Raw genomic sequence first — 15,339 nt, 5'->3', positions numbered from 1 at the left:
CTCTGCCCAGACTTAAACCTCTTTCTTGTATCATTTAAGGAAGCGAGTTAAGTGTGTTTCAGTCCATCTTTTGGGTCCTGCTTGGTTCCTTGGGGCTCAGATGGTGATGGTCTTCTCGCTCTGTCGGTTGGTTTCATGGTGGCTAATCCTCGACTGAGTGGCAAAGAAACAGCAGAGTCGATTCAGTTAAAGAAAAGTGGGGTTATCCTTCTTCTTCACTTCTGCAGGAAAGGGTGAGAGCACTGGGTTGCACAGTGGTGTTTTTCTTCGGATCCAGTAACGTACTCGGTGGAACACACAAAAATCTCTACTCATCCAGCGAGGTTGAGATTGTGCGATCTAGTTATAGTTAATGTACGTACGGGTATACTTCCTAATGGTAGCTGTGGGAACAGCTGGAAGCAGTAACCACGACTGTAAGTGTAGTTTTGAGAGCATCTCAGGTGTTTATACTCTTGGTGACATCACGGCTGGAGAACGGGATCCCACATGGGTACCGGCAGGTCTTGTCCAAAGGGAGCCGAGAGTTTGAATCTGCCTGATTTCACACCTCGGTGTAAATTGAGCATGGCATTGTGGGAACCGAAGTCCATTTTTGACTCCTTTTATCTGTCAAAAGCATTGCGGTGTTTAAGTCCATCAGCAGACACAAGACAGGTGCCTTTCAAGTTGACTCATTTGATGGCTGTGTTAACCATTTATATACAGTACCAGTCAAAAGTTTAGTGTAGGAGGACAACCGCTTGTTCTTTAATTGTGTTAACTAATCTCTGATTCTTAAGGAAAATAAGAGACAGACTCCCTGGATTCCTAAGCTTGTAAGAGCAGACCCCTGGCCTGCAGAACTGACCTTTTGTAACCTTCTAAGTGGGGGTTGATCAGTGATGCTCAACAGACTCAGAAAGACCTCCTAAAAAATCATTTCGATAAGTTGAATTATGACACAAACTAAGAACATTAACTGACCCTAAAGGCTACTTGGACCAGAGAAAAACAACTCCCAGCTTAGATGGAGCACAGACTCTTATCACCAATGCCATAAAACTAACCCACATTCCTGAGGACTTTGTGAAGCCTCCGTGCAAATCTGAGGCAAACCTGAAATTCCTGTAAATTAAATGTCTAATTATTATGCAACTTATATCATGTTATTTGTCATGTAAATACAAGAAGAATGGTATAACTTTCATAGGCGTATGACTATCTACTAAAAAGATATAGGACTTAGATTTTATTAACCTTTTATACTATATTTAACCATACTGCCCTCTACTGACAAGAGTTAAATTCCCTTAATTAATGAATGTTGGATAACCATGAATTTGTATTTTAAAATCACCCAAGTGTATAACTTGTGATCTCATTACCTCATACACAATCATATTTTAATAGTTAAATTAGACAACTAGTTGTGTTGAAAGAATGAAGTTTCTGAAGTAATAGGAATGTAAAGATATAATGCTTGAAGGATTTGAGTTTAAAGTTTTCTTTTATTGTTAAAGAACAGTCACATTGAATGCTTTTATATTATGAAGTAAGGGTTATGTTCAACTTATATTTAAATATGTTTCTGAAAGTAATCTTATCACATAAGTGTTGCCTAACTTTATTTCCTTTCACTATAGTATTAAACTTAAACAACTATTTTAGCAGATGGTTTGAGATGTGAGAAAGTTGAGCAATGAAGGTTGTATGCTTAAACATCATGAAGTGTTAATATGAAGGTTAATGTTTGTTATTAGAAGAACTGACTTATCATGAATCATGTAAACTGCTTAACTGTTTCTTGAATGGTTTTACAAATATGACACAAGCTGCAGGACCGATATTAATTAGAAAATATCATGTAATGCTTGGACATTATGAAAAGAATGTGTTTACAGCTTTAATGTGAAATAATAGGCAACAGTGACTTGAAGTGTGAGTTTTTGCATGTAAAAACTCAGAATTAGACTTCCCCAAATTCCTTTACTTCAGGAGGCACAGGCTGCAAAGCACCAGCCACACCTAAAGCCCCTAAAACAAAGAAATTGAATATTCATCACTTATTTGGCACGAAACCCAAGAACACACCCAAACTCCTCCCGTTTTATCCTAACTTATAAAAACAGCCTCAAAGAGATTCCTCTTTGAGCTGGCCTCCAAGAACTCAAAAAAAATTCTTAAGACGTCTCTTTTATTTGTTTTTCAACCAAAAATATCCATATTTAATCTTTTTTTTGCTAAAAGTTAATTTGTTTTGTTTTATTAGTAACATTAAGTCTCGTATTTCCATGTATAGTACTTTTATTCCAATGTAAACTTGGACAGTATTTTATTTTGAAGTAAACGCCACTGAAGATTTGAGCATAGCCTGACAAAACTTTATTCGGTACTCAACTCAAGTTACTACAAGCCAAACAAAGCCTGAATCCTCAACGTGAACTTCTAAAGGAGGAGGAGGAGGAGGAGGAGGAGGAGGAGAAAAAGGAGGAGAAAAAGAAGGAGAAGAAGAAGGAGAAGAAGAAGTAGAAGAAGGAGAAGGACAAAGAGGAGAAGAAGAAGAAGAAGAAGAAGAAGGAGAAGGAGAAGAAGAAGTAGAAGAAGGAGAAGGAGAAGGAGAAGAAGAAGAAGGAGAAGGAGAAGGAGAAGGAGAAGAAGAAGGAGAAGAAGAAGAAGAAGAAGGAGAAGAAGGAGAAGAAGGAGAAGAAGAAGAAGAAGAGAAGAGATAAGTGGGTTAGCAAAGTATGTTGAGCCCAAAGCCAGGGTTTTCAATGTCACAAAGATGGCTCTCTTTTAACCTGGCTACATCACCATGGTAACTTATACTGCAAACTTAACCTGGTCCGGAGCAGGTTATGTTCCGAGTTTCGGGTTAAATCGGCAATGAAAAGTGCTGTCCTTTCACTAACCAGCTGATTTGCTGCCAAGTCGGTTTAACACTGCTGGTACTGCAGCTATTAGAACATCGGTTAGAAAATTGATTAGTCTTTTATCATACTTACCATTGATTTGATAAGTCATATTGTAATTTGTAATGGTACAATAGGTTAGGGTTACTTGTGGGATGGGATTTTGTTAAATATATATCAAACTGTATTTCAAATTAAAAAAAAAAAAAGAAACTAATGAAGAAATACTTCGAACAAAAAATAAAATAGATTAGTCTACTGGTATTTATCACAGATAATATTATATATATATATATAATATAAATTTCACTTCGATTTGGCCAAAACCTAAAGTGATTTCCACTTATCCTTCAATATGGGACAGAGTCAGACCTAAATACACTTCTTGAGTATAATGTATAAATCTGCTGCATCAAGTTTAAAGTGTAAGAGCTCTGGATGTGGGAGGCACGGAGAGAGCATTGAGTGGTAAAATAAGTATATTAACTAATTACGAATTAGTTTTTTTATTAACGAATTTACATGATCAGCAATTTTCTGCCAGCATTCCTCCCTCTCCTTATTTGCAGCAACAGTGTTGCTTTTTGCTGTGATAATGTATTCTTCATAGCTCTCCGTTATAATCATCTGTTCCTCCTGACTGAAGTAGGCGGCACACGATCGATCCATTTTGTGCAGAGAGAGAGTCAAATGACGCGCCAAACGCCCCCTTTCACGGGGACGTGCACAGAATCCGCAGAGAAAGTTCATAACTACCGTAGTGATTCCACTTATCTCTGATCGCGAGTTAAGGGTTTGTCGAGCCAGCTCACACAAAGAAAGCCGGGGTATGTTAAACTTGCTTCGCCGTACACCCCTCTGCTCTCTGAGAGTACTATTGCAAACTAGAAGATAAGCCGGCCTAAAGACTCCTTCAGAGCAGCCTTACACGGCTTGATTCTCTACACCTACGAAGATGTCACCTACAGCTGATCCGGGCAATTTCACTACAACACCACTCGTGATGCTGCATCAGACGACGCTGGATCTACAGTCTATGCGTTGAACCTGCCGAGATGACGCCTCTACCACGACGAAACACCCCAACAGTAAGGCATAACGTGGCTTTCTGATCAAGGGTTGATGTCTAATAACGTTGAAATTAAAATAATTTATTTAGAGAAGTTGAAGTAGCTTTCCCCTTAGCATTCCCCGGTGGATTACTAACGTAACCTCGAGTCACACACTTCGAGCCACTTTTGCTGAATAATATTCTTTATTATTTTTATTATTATTTACATACCTTATTTATTTATTTTACTTTCTTTTTATTTATTATTTTCTGTATATTATCATGCTTTATCATGTATCCACAAGACGTTTAGCTATTAATAAATGTCTTCATTTATCCTAAAGGTGTTTGGTTGTTTCTTTGAGCTGCAGTAAATAGAGGTCACTGTTTGGGACACGAATTTACGTCTATGAGACTAATTCACTGATTAAATTGAACAAGGGTTAGTGCTCCCTTCTGGCACTAACAAATCCTAACCAAAAGGAGGTGGTTCCAATAACGAAGTAATTAAATAATAAAGTATTAATACTCCTATATTAGGGTTAGCTAAAGCTTTGACAGGTAGTGTAGCAGCTATTTAAAATTAAATAATTAATAACAAAAGAGGAGCTGGATTTTTTTTTTTTTTTTTTACACCATTTCATTATGTTTGCCATACATATAGTATTTTGAGATAAAATACTATACTACTTTTGAGTATAGTCTTGCTTTTTTATAAAGGGCACAGCCTTGTAATTTCTATACTGCCCCTTATCTGATGCATTGTTTTAGATTAAACTATTTAACAGTAAAACCATAAACAGTTGTTAAAGTTGCCTCCACCACAACCAGGTACAACAGTAAACTGCAAGGAAACTGTCAGAGACTGTGCTTCTCTTCTCCAGATAGCTTCAACTAAATTTTTATTTATAATTGTACTTCTGATTAAACTGAACAATAAATGTTAGCTGTCTATGAATTATAGCAAGTTGCCTGGATAGAGTTCTGCAAGAGAGCAAGTGAAACCTGACTTTCACAGTACTGTATGTGATTTTCATCTTTCTAAAAATAAAGAACTATAGAACAGATCAGATTCTAGCACCTAGAGCAATGTTGCAATAAACATTTTCATCACCATAATCAATTTTATCTTATCTTATTTGAAATGGCGAGTGTTTTCCTCTAAAAAATAGAAAGCCAAGGTCATATCTTACTTCCAGCACATCATAGTTGCAGTCTTGGTGGAACTCCACATCAAACTCATGGATAGTGAGAGTGATGCTGCTGCCAGGCGATGTCGTGATATACCAAATACACTCCTTGTTTTCTGGATACCTGTTGGGGTAGTCTGGGCTGTTGAAGGAACCACTGGGACCAGAATGCTCTCCACCGCAACCTGCAGGAACAGATTTCAAGTCAGAAGGGACCAAAGAGGCTGTTACAGTTTGAATAAAGCAAGTGTGCAATAATGTCACCTAAACCTGACAGCATTTCTACTAAAGTGATGATCCAGGCTCTAGAACTATGACTGTACATTTCAAAGCAACAAGGAGGTCAAACAATCACTGTGGAAGTCTCAAGGAGACAGTTTACTTTGCAGGTGACAGCTGACATTGTGGTACATTTTAACATATATTTTACAACAGCATGCATGAAATTAGAGTACGTAAAACAACTGGATGATTCCACGTGCACTCTTAGGGCTCTGTTTTGGAGCTGGTGCATGGTACTGAGCATACCTCTGCTTCAGCAAAGTTGCATTTTCCTGAGGCCACTAAGATTATTTCCTTGCTTGTGCCTGTTAAGTGCAGTATAGGGTGTACCATTGTCAATACAGCAGTGTAGAACAAACAAAGTGCACATATGTTCTGCAATATTTTCTCACTTTATTTGTGAGAGCACATATATAAACTTCTTTGAAATTACAAAAATTGTATTCATGTTAGACTGTATATTTCACTTTCATTCTGTGTTTTTCTATGTGAAAAGTGCCCTGAGATAACTTCTGTTGTGATTTGGCTCTATATAAATAAAATTGAACTGAATGAATCAAATTCAACTGGCAAGTGAACACACAGATGAATGGTTTTATTCTGATTATGGCATTAATGCCAGCAAGATAGAATAAAGATTGAGCAATTCTTGCCAGCATCCGTCATCCACAACAGCTAGAAGCCTATACTGAGGGCCATTTCTTTATCTGAATGACACTTTACAACCATCTAAAGGCAGAAGGTATCTGTTCTATCTGTTGTTTGTAGTTGGAGTGATGATGTTAACTGCCACGATTAATGCCAGATCCACAGCTTATACTTTGTGCAATGTGATATTTGTGACAATGTAACATCAAGAATGTTCTCATTTCACCCATATCCCCACAAAAATCATCAAAAGTCAGCTGATGCATTCCAAGTCAGTTGGAAGCTCTTGACTGTGATCTGTGCTGGGCCTATTGGCAATATACAAAAATAGAGCCCTTATTTTATTTATTTATTTATATTTAAATCTGATGAGCAAAATATTACAATATTTCTGACAATCATATTTTATGAGCTTATTGTAAATTTTGAAGTGTAAAATCTTGTAAAATCTCTATGTAATCCTGTTAATTTTTATGAAACACAACAATAATACACATTTCCCTCTTACCATTCTGATACCACATCATCTGGAAGCCAGACATGGACACAGACGAGTCAGTGTGGAACACCATGGTGAGGGCTGAGGTTGTGGTGCTGTTGGCTGGCGGCGCCGCGTATCCACAGAATGTACCAATCAGAGGAGCTTGCTCATTAGGCCCATTATAGAGCTTGGACAGTAATATTTGGAGAAAGTGGTATGAGTGGAGATTATAATACACAGTTTTGTTTAGCAAATATATACTTGTACATATTTTTGTGACTGACAAAGTGACAAAAAACTAAAGAATTGTTTCTTAGCAAATTAGAATAGACTGTAAAAGACAGTTCTTTTTAATTAAAACACAGCCCTACATTGAAGAGACATCTAATGAAAGGCATGTCCAACAAATCATGTTGGACAAACAGCAAAGACACACTCTGGAATGACCATTTTTCTCATACAGGTTGTAGGTTATGTAGACATCATTTTCCAAAAATCAAAACCAGGCTCCCACAGTGGCAGTTAATTCAAGTCCCAGATAATACATCTATTTAAATCAATTAATCACTTATTAAATCACATTTCACATTCCAACTGACAAACTAATTAAATTAAGCTGTTTAGAAACTGCTTGAGACTTGTTTGTCTTGTCTGTTTATACACGTGTCTTAGATGAATGAACTCCTCTCTGATATGCTATCTGCACTGAGTATTAACGGGTTCTGTCCAATATTTGGTACACTACAACTGTGTTTTGCAGTTGGAAGAACATTTGAATGAATTTAGACCTAGTCAGGTTAGGATTTCAGGAGGAGAATTTATAGAAGAAATACATATAGTGGTATTTAGTGTATGTGAAGAAGAGTTCAGTAGAATTTAAATACCATTTTCTTTTATTTTCAGTGTCACTGCAGCCATCTAAAATTTCCAGCTGGGCAATGATAGGGCCCAGGCTGATGCCAGCTGTGTATAATTTGCTGTTGTGTGAAATCCCCCACCCCCCTTGAGGAGACAGTGAGTGCAGCTTTAATTCACTAAACACCATGTGTAAACACCAGTTTATCTATCAATCATTAGACTGTTGCAGAGCATTCAAATCTACCCATCTGGACATTTTCATTTGCCTAGTGCATCTAAAATCCATTGTTCTGAAATGGGCATGCTCCTTCATACCTGTCTGGTCTCCTTAACCTTTTATTCAGACTGCAAGTCCTTTTCCTATTGACCCTGGATTATCTGGAATAATTTGCCTTAACCTTCGGTTAGTTGCTTTTAATTGATTACTTCATGGCCTTGTACTTGTTACCATTATCCTCTCAATGAATTTATCATGTTTTACTGATTAACTGTCAGAACAACTGTTATGATAATCATTGCATCTGTCTAACTCTGTTTGTTGTCCACAAGCACATGATCGTCCAAGCTGTATGCTTTCTCTCTCTCTTCTCCTTCTCTTTTCTCCCTCCACGTCCCTATTTTCACCTCTTTGTCCTCTCTTTTCTCTCAGGCATCTCTTTACTGGACCATCGGCCATATCACAAGGTCTTGAAAATATGCTAAAGCTGTAAAAACAATGCAGTGTGAGAAAAAATGTTTGTTTTCAATAACTTAATGTATTACATTAAATACTGATTTTAGAAGAAGGTACACATAATAAATTGTTGTAGATAGCATTTCACAAAGTATATACAGTTTTCCACAACTTCAACATATCAAAATATGCAATTTAGTAGCCTGGGGGCTAATTGGGCAAAAGACAGATACACATCAGCACCATCAAATAGCCTAAATATCATAAAGCACAGAAAAGCCCCGTGATCATGGTTTAACACAGCTATATGCTTCAGCATCACCAATCAATGAAATATATACTGTGCTACGAGAGGGAGGAGTGGGAAAGATGGCCATGTCTCATTCCTGCAGTGGCTCAGAGTTTGATGGCCAATGTGACACAACCACCAGTTTACCAGGAAATAAAAACCACAAACCATTAAAATGTCCAGGCTATGTGCACAAAGAATAGCTTGTCAATTTTTATTAACTGTCTATTGTTGTAATTGTGTATGTTACTGTATTTGACTGTGCCATCTGTACTCTAACAGCCACAGTGTTGTTCCAATTTCCCAGAGGGCCAATAGGTAAACAAGGATGAGTCTTTTACAGTATTATGTGACAATAATACATCTGACAGTCCATAATACATCTGAGAAGATACAAGCCAGAATGTCAAGGACAACATCTTGGCTTGTCATGTTTAATAGTTTGGATTAGTGCGTGGTCGCTCCAAAATGTGATTAACTGCTTAGTTCAACTCTCAGTCAAACTTGGTATAGCTGGTTTAAATCCATTAACTTACCTCATCAACAATTTTGCACTAATAGCATTATCACTTTTAGCCATTGCAACTTGAATTTGTGTTTCCTTAGATTGAGTTGTCTCTTTACTTTGAAATGTTAAGTACTGCCTGTATGGAAGGTCTAAGGGAGGATTTGAGGAGTGACTTCACTTTATCCAGATCTTATACCATCTACAGTCTCACAGCAAAGATCCATCTCTCTTGAGCACATATTTTCTAATATATACTCATGACGCACACTGATGGTCATTGGGCCTCGTTCACTAATATGTGCAAAGAAATGTTCTTACTTTGCACACTTAAAATAAGCGCGTGCGCAAATTTACTGTCGGATTCATGACACGTGTGCACTGGCCAATTTTGTTCTTATCACTGTGCATATGTTAGTGAATCAGAATCATTCTAAATTGACAGACGCATGCCTGCTATCAGTAATTAGCATGCTACCATGCCCCCATTTTTCTACATAAGGAAAGCTCTGTTGGAACGGTGCAGCAGTAGAGAGAGCTGTCACTCATTGCAAAGAGGGCTGTGATGGTAAAAATGTAGAAAAACTTTACTGCTAGTGAAATGCAAACAATAGTTTCAGAAGTAGAAGCCAGAAAAGGCAGATGGAGCCTGATTGTGAATTCTGTATACAGCCTGCATACCTGTTGTACCACTACCACACAGTATGTCTGTAGTTTCAGAAGTAGAGGCCAGAAAGGCAGATTTGACTGGTAAACATGTCACTGGCACAACTGTTTGGAGCCTGATTGTGAATCCTGTATACTGCCTGCATACCTGTTGCACCACTACCACACAGTATGTTTGTAACAAAAGTTGGTGAATGTGTAGAACTGTGGAACTGATCAAAATAAATCTCTACTGCTGTGCCAGGTGCAAGTTGTGTTTCATCTATGTCCACAACAGGCTGTGATATGCCGAAAGCAGAGCGCCCCTCCGTGTGCCACTACTGAATTGTCAGGCTGTGAGGAACACTGAACAGGCTGCTGGTTAACCAGTTGCATATATCACAGCCAAATCAGATGGGGGAAATTAATCATTGTCACATTCCAATATGGAAATTCCAATATATAAGCTATTTTCATCTAAAAGTGGGAGCATGACAATTTAAATAAATTAATAATTTCATTACATTTATGATAATGATTTATGGATTACAAAGTATAAGCTATTAATTTTATAATTAGTACATAAATTGTGTATTATTAGCAATTTCACACTGTTAAATGTTGTATATTTAAGCCCAATATTTTTTTTAAATAATTGTGGGTCTAATATACCGTTTACATTGAATAAATATTGACTATATAATTTTTTAAGACCATGGGACATTTATGATTTGTGCTTATGCATGGTCTAAGCCAATTCTAAAATAACTATTTTCATTATCCTGTGGCTATTGTTTATTTTGTTAGACAACTTTATGATCATAAAATGGAGATTTGATGGATCTCTACAAAAACACTGTCTTGACACATATGTTTGTTTCTTTTTTGGTAGATTTAATCAGTTTATACGTATTTAGTGGAGTAGTGGTAGTAGTAGTAACTAGAGGCAGTAAGTAACTCATGCTTACAGTTTGCTGACAGACTGCTGCAAATCATTAAAACTACAAAGTGAACCAGAATAGCATAGTGACATGAACAGTGTGTCTGTGTACCTTGATGTAGTCATAATGACAACTGCTGGAAGTGGCCTCCAGCTGGAAGGCACTAAAGCTATAGTTGATGGTGTTTCCACTGTTGGCCTGGATGGTCCAGCTGCACTGTGAGTTGATGGGATAGTTGTTAGGAAAGTTCAGTGACTCCACCACTCCTCTGTGCCGGCCTGAAATGAGCACCTTTTGACATTCTGAAAACAAACAAGTTTATATCTCAGATGAATCCTGGGAGTTCAGTCAATATCAGTCATATTGATGAAAATTGGGACCATGGCTTAATAACTGAATTTTATTGGTTTATTGACAAAATTGTAATATTCTGTATTTTTAAATACAACACATCAGGTAGAAGGTATCATAGATATTCATAGTTTTATGTTCTTATTAAGAAGTAAATGTTTTCCAACACATTTGCAGAGATGAACAGTAACAAGTTATATTTACTTTGTTACATGTTCTTAAGAAACATGTCTCAGTAAATTGTAGTTTTTAATTTGATTGTATTGTATTTCATAGAAAATAGGCGTGATGTACCAACATTACCATTATCATTGTCTGTGGTCAAACAATGTCACACATATGCAAATGAAACAAAATAAGAATGCTGTGTATTACTACATGTGTTAATCAAGAAGATTTTTTCAGTTCCAGTTTTTTTTTGTACTTACACAGTTACTCGGATGACTACTTTTACATCTACTTGAGTACATTATATTTTCAAGAGACAGTTCTTTTACTTAAGCTGAGATATTGGCTATTCGACCCAAATCAGCTAAAAAGTAATAAAAACTGTTGAATTTTTCAAAATATTCCTAACACAATTTCCTGCAGCACAATATAACAATATTGCATTTCAGACTCAGTTTGCAGTATCCTGCCTGCCTTACTGGACCTAATGCATGTATAAGTGTGTTTTCGTACTGGATGTGTATGATGCAAAGAAGCCTCCAGTGCTGACGCTGCTGTCAGTGCGTAGCTTGATGTAAAGCTGATTGCTGGAAGAGTTAATGGTGCTGGGTGGCTGGCTGCCACACAGCTTAGCCAGCTCTGTGGCACTGCTGCTGTTACCATCATACACCTGAACAACAAACACACACACACACACACACACACACACATTAAATGGTGATATGGAAACAAAATACATTAATGACATCAATGACTTGTCTATTGCATTAGCAAACAGTAAAGAGAAAAACTTCACTACTGTTTGTTTGAATTTCATGAGTTCAAATGGATGGAAGTTATGGAGTAATGATTGTTAATGACCATTTGAAAGTAAGTAATGCAATTCCCTGCACCTCCTCACAAAAACTGACAGTGCTTTGTACTGTATTTACTGTTGGCAAAACTATGCTGCCCTCTGCTGAGTAATACTGAAATTCAATCCAACATCTTCACTTCCATTTTCTGTGTTGTGATTTGATTTTAATGTTATAGAAAATTCATGTCATAATGACAAACAATGAATTCAGTTATCAAAGGAAAATACTATATAACTGTCCTTTTAAAATGTATAATTCCAAATGCTGATGCAACTATGTTTACACAAGAAAAACACAAGACCAAGAACAGCAAATAGGATAATGTAATAAAAAAAACAGTGTGTTGATTTTACTTAAAGATCCCCTCCAGACATGGTTTAAGACATCTAAGAATACTCTGCTTTGAATAATGATCTGTGTCTGATGTGATGTTTTCCATAAAAATGTTCAATTACCTGGTTAGAAATTCTTAAAATGTCATCTACTCCTTCTACTACAATAAAAATACAAGATGTATAAATATGTAATTATTTTTCATTTTAAAAGGTTACCTGCTTGACACAAGATGTCTCCTACTTCAATGAAAAGTCCATTCTCAGTGTATGTGCACTGGAGGTTTCAAGTTTCCACACTTGTGTAAGATGCATATTGGACCATAATTGGCTTCCAAATTAGTTGTGATGTCACAAATTATGCTTGTTTTCGGTGAGCACAGAGAACTTTCCACTTTCAGGAGATGAATGTGAAAACACCCTTCTAGTGTCAAACTCTGCACATACATACATCATTCACAAGATGTACAAACATTCAAACACAAGATGATGGCCAAACATTCAACTGAATGTTTGGCCATCATCTTGTGTTTGCCTGAACTCTGTTTTGAGTCTGTTTACCTGTGCCTCAGGTTCATTATTCTCCCGTGGTCTCTGTCTGCCTGCCTCGCCCAGCATCTTGCTAGCCTGTCTTCATCTAACAGCTCAGCTATCTCTGCCTGCCCCACTCCACCGTTGTTCTGGCTCAGCTCTCCAAACCTCCATCTCTACAACTTCACAATAAAACTGTGTCTGACTCCTACTTTGAGTCCAAAAGCTTAAACATCAAAGAATGATCTGGCCACCATGAAACCTCCATAAAGCAATCTTCATCCAAGGAATATTACTGGGATAGCACAAGCATCTCTGACAGCAACTAGGCTATGGTAAATCAAATCACTCAATTAATTAATCAAGTGGCTATGTTAACATTTCAATTCACCCTGCCAGTCTTTGCAGCGCCATAGGAATCCACCCTACATTCCATGTATTTCAGTTGAAACCAGTGTCTTCCAGCCTCTCTGCCCTCCTTCTGAACCCTCTCCTGCCACCTGGATCGTCAAAGACTATCGTGCTTACTCGGTTCAATGGCTCCTGGATGTCCACCGTCGTGGCTGGGGTTACCAATACCTGGTGGATTGGGAGGGATATGGCCTGGAGGAGAGGTCCTGGGTTCCTTGGCTCTAAACTCCAGTCTTTGCGAGATTGTTCAGTTCACCAACGTGGTGCTAACGCTACAGCCAAGTTTAAATTCCTAGTCAGTATATATCTTGTGTTTGCCTGAACTCTGTTTTGACTCTGTTTACCTGTGCCTCAGGTTCATTATTCTGCTACGGTCTCTGTCTGCCTGCCTCACCCAGTGTCTTGCTGGCCTGCCTTCAGCTGACAGCTCAGCTCTCTCTGCCTGCCCCACTCCACCGTTATTCTGGATCAGCTCTCCAAACCTCCGTCTCCACAAGTTCTCAATCTGCATTTGAACTATTGCAAGCCGTGTGTCTGAGTCCTGCTTTTGGGTTAAATTAGCTTAAACATTATTAATAATAACATCATTATTTGGTAACATCTGAGGGTTGGGGGAACCATGAGAACCATGAGAATCCAGTGGAGGAGTTGGGGAAACATGAGGATTGGAGGGTCCAGTGGAGGAACAGTTGCTAGCTAAAAAAAAAAAAAAAAAAAAAAAGCTAAATAAAGACACATAAGATAAGCTGAGTCCAGTGTGAAGTAAACAGGCATTCTGTTAGTGGAGAGCTTGTTCATTGATTGCTGGGGGGACCACTGTCCATTCAAGATTGGTTTGAGATTGCATTTAACTTTTCTCTTACTTGACTTATATTTTCCAACTTCGGATTGATGGTTGTTGTTTGATAAAGACTTTTAGCTGCTGCTGAATCCTCTTAATCTGTTTGAGGCACTCCAGTGAGTTTCCATGTTTGATGAATGGTCTTAATTATCTTAACATATTTCAGAATAACTTTTTTTGATGCTATATTCTGAGTATCCAGTTTTCATATATTTGTATAAGTTGACATATAGCTGTATTAACTGATTGAACTGAAGTTGTTAGCAAACTGTTGCTTATTTCCATATCCAGCAGTTACAGAGCAACATCATTCATTTGGAGTTCTGTTTCTGTCCACCTGGTAAATGCAAGTCCAATATTCACTCTTTTAGTTACATTTTTGCTCTCGACCAACTCCTGAGGAAAATATCTGGCTCTTTGGCTGCTAAATGCTCCACTGTGTTCACTAGCTAGTCTAGTATCTAGTGTCGATTATAGCCGTTGAATACATTTACTATTAATTGAATATTACTCAGCTTTGATTATAAATCAGCTTTTGATTTGGATTAATATATTAATTGATTATGCCTGCTCTAGATTGTGAGGGATTTACTGATTGATTAGCTTTTGATTTAGGTCTTTTTCCTTAGTGGTTATTCAGCTCATGGATGATGTATCATGAATGCTTTTTAAATGTATTCTTAAATGCTGACTTTTAGCATAGATATATATGATGTGGAAATATTAAAATGACAACTGTACTGTAATTCACCACATGAAGTTGTTTAACCTGGTTCTTTTCTCCATCACCTTTTTTATATGTATGTATTTATATACCTCCAACTCTTCAGAGATGTGTGTTTCCACCATTGTGTGTTTGAAAGAACTACTTTTCCATGTATATCTGTGGATATCTCTCAATACCAATGTTTTTTTTTTTTTTTTTTTTTTTTTTAAAGAGGACCTATTATGCTCATTTAAGCTCTAAATTTTTATTTTTGGACTCCACTAGGGTAGCTCTGCATGATTTACAGTTCATGCAGAGCTACCCTATACTATGTAATAGTATAGGGTAGCTCTATGTATATTGAGGGGCTGCATGAAGGGCAGCCCCTCAATATACATAGTTTCTCTTACTCCATTTTAGCTATTGTCTCTTTAAGGCCCCCCTCCCGATGAGCCCACTCTGTTCTGATTTGCCAGCTTTATGTATCAGAGTTGTGTAACTTTACAGTCAATGTAAACCAAACATTTCCTGCTTCACTGCTTCAAATTAAAAGCTTTTAAATGGCTAACTAACAGGAGACTTTTATTGTGAATAATTTACAGGAAGTAAAAACATGTTCCTCACTGAATTAGCGGAGCTTCGTGGGCACTAAAAAAACATATGGAGCTATTTGGAGCTATTTGTTCAG

General features: G+C 37.4%; 1 protein-coding gene across 2 annotated transcripts in view; it reads right to left on the bottom strand.

The window, feature by feature from the left end:
- cubn (cubilin (intrinsic factor-cobalamin receptor)) overlaps nucleotides 1–15,339 on the bottom strand; it is a 200,085-nt gene that overhangs the window by 110,178 nt on the left and 74,568 nt on the right. For both annotated transcript variants that reach the window (XM_067578819.1, XM_067578821.1), the window contains 4 exons: nucleotides 11,487–11,643; nucleotides 10,566–10,756; nucleotides 6,571–6,730; nucleotides 5,136–5,317 (listed from right to left, as the gene is read on the bottom strand). In XM_067578819.1, coding sequence (XP_067434920.1) covers nucleotides 5,136–5,317; nucleotides 6,571–6,730; nucleotides 10,566–10,756; nucleotides 11,487–11,643 — 690 coding nt within the window. The remainder of the gene's footprint in view (nucleotides 1–5,135; nucleotides 5,318–6,570; nucleotides 6,731–10,565; nucleotides 10,757–11,486; nucleotides 11,644–15,339) is intronic.

This window comes from Thunnus thynnus, chromosome 21 (genome assembly GCF_963924715.1).
Source record: "Thunnus thynnus chromosome 21, fThuThy2.1, whole genome shotgun sequence".
Lineage (NCBI taxonomy): Eukaryota > Metazoa > Chordata > Actinopteri > Scombriformes > Scombridae > Thunnus > Thunnus thynnus.
The sequence above is the reverse complement of the archived record's forward strand: the minus strand, read 5'-3'. Positions and strand labels throughout refer to the sequence as shown.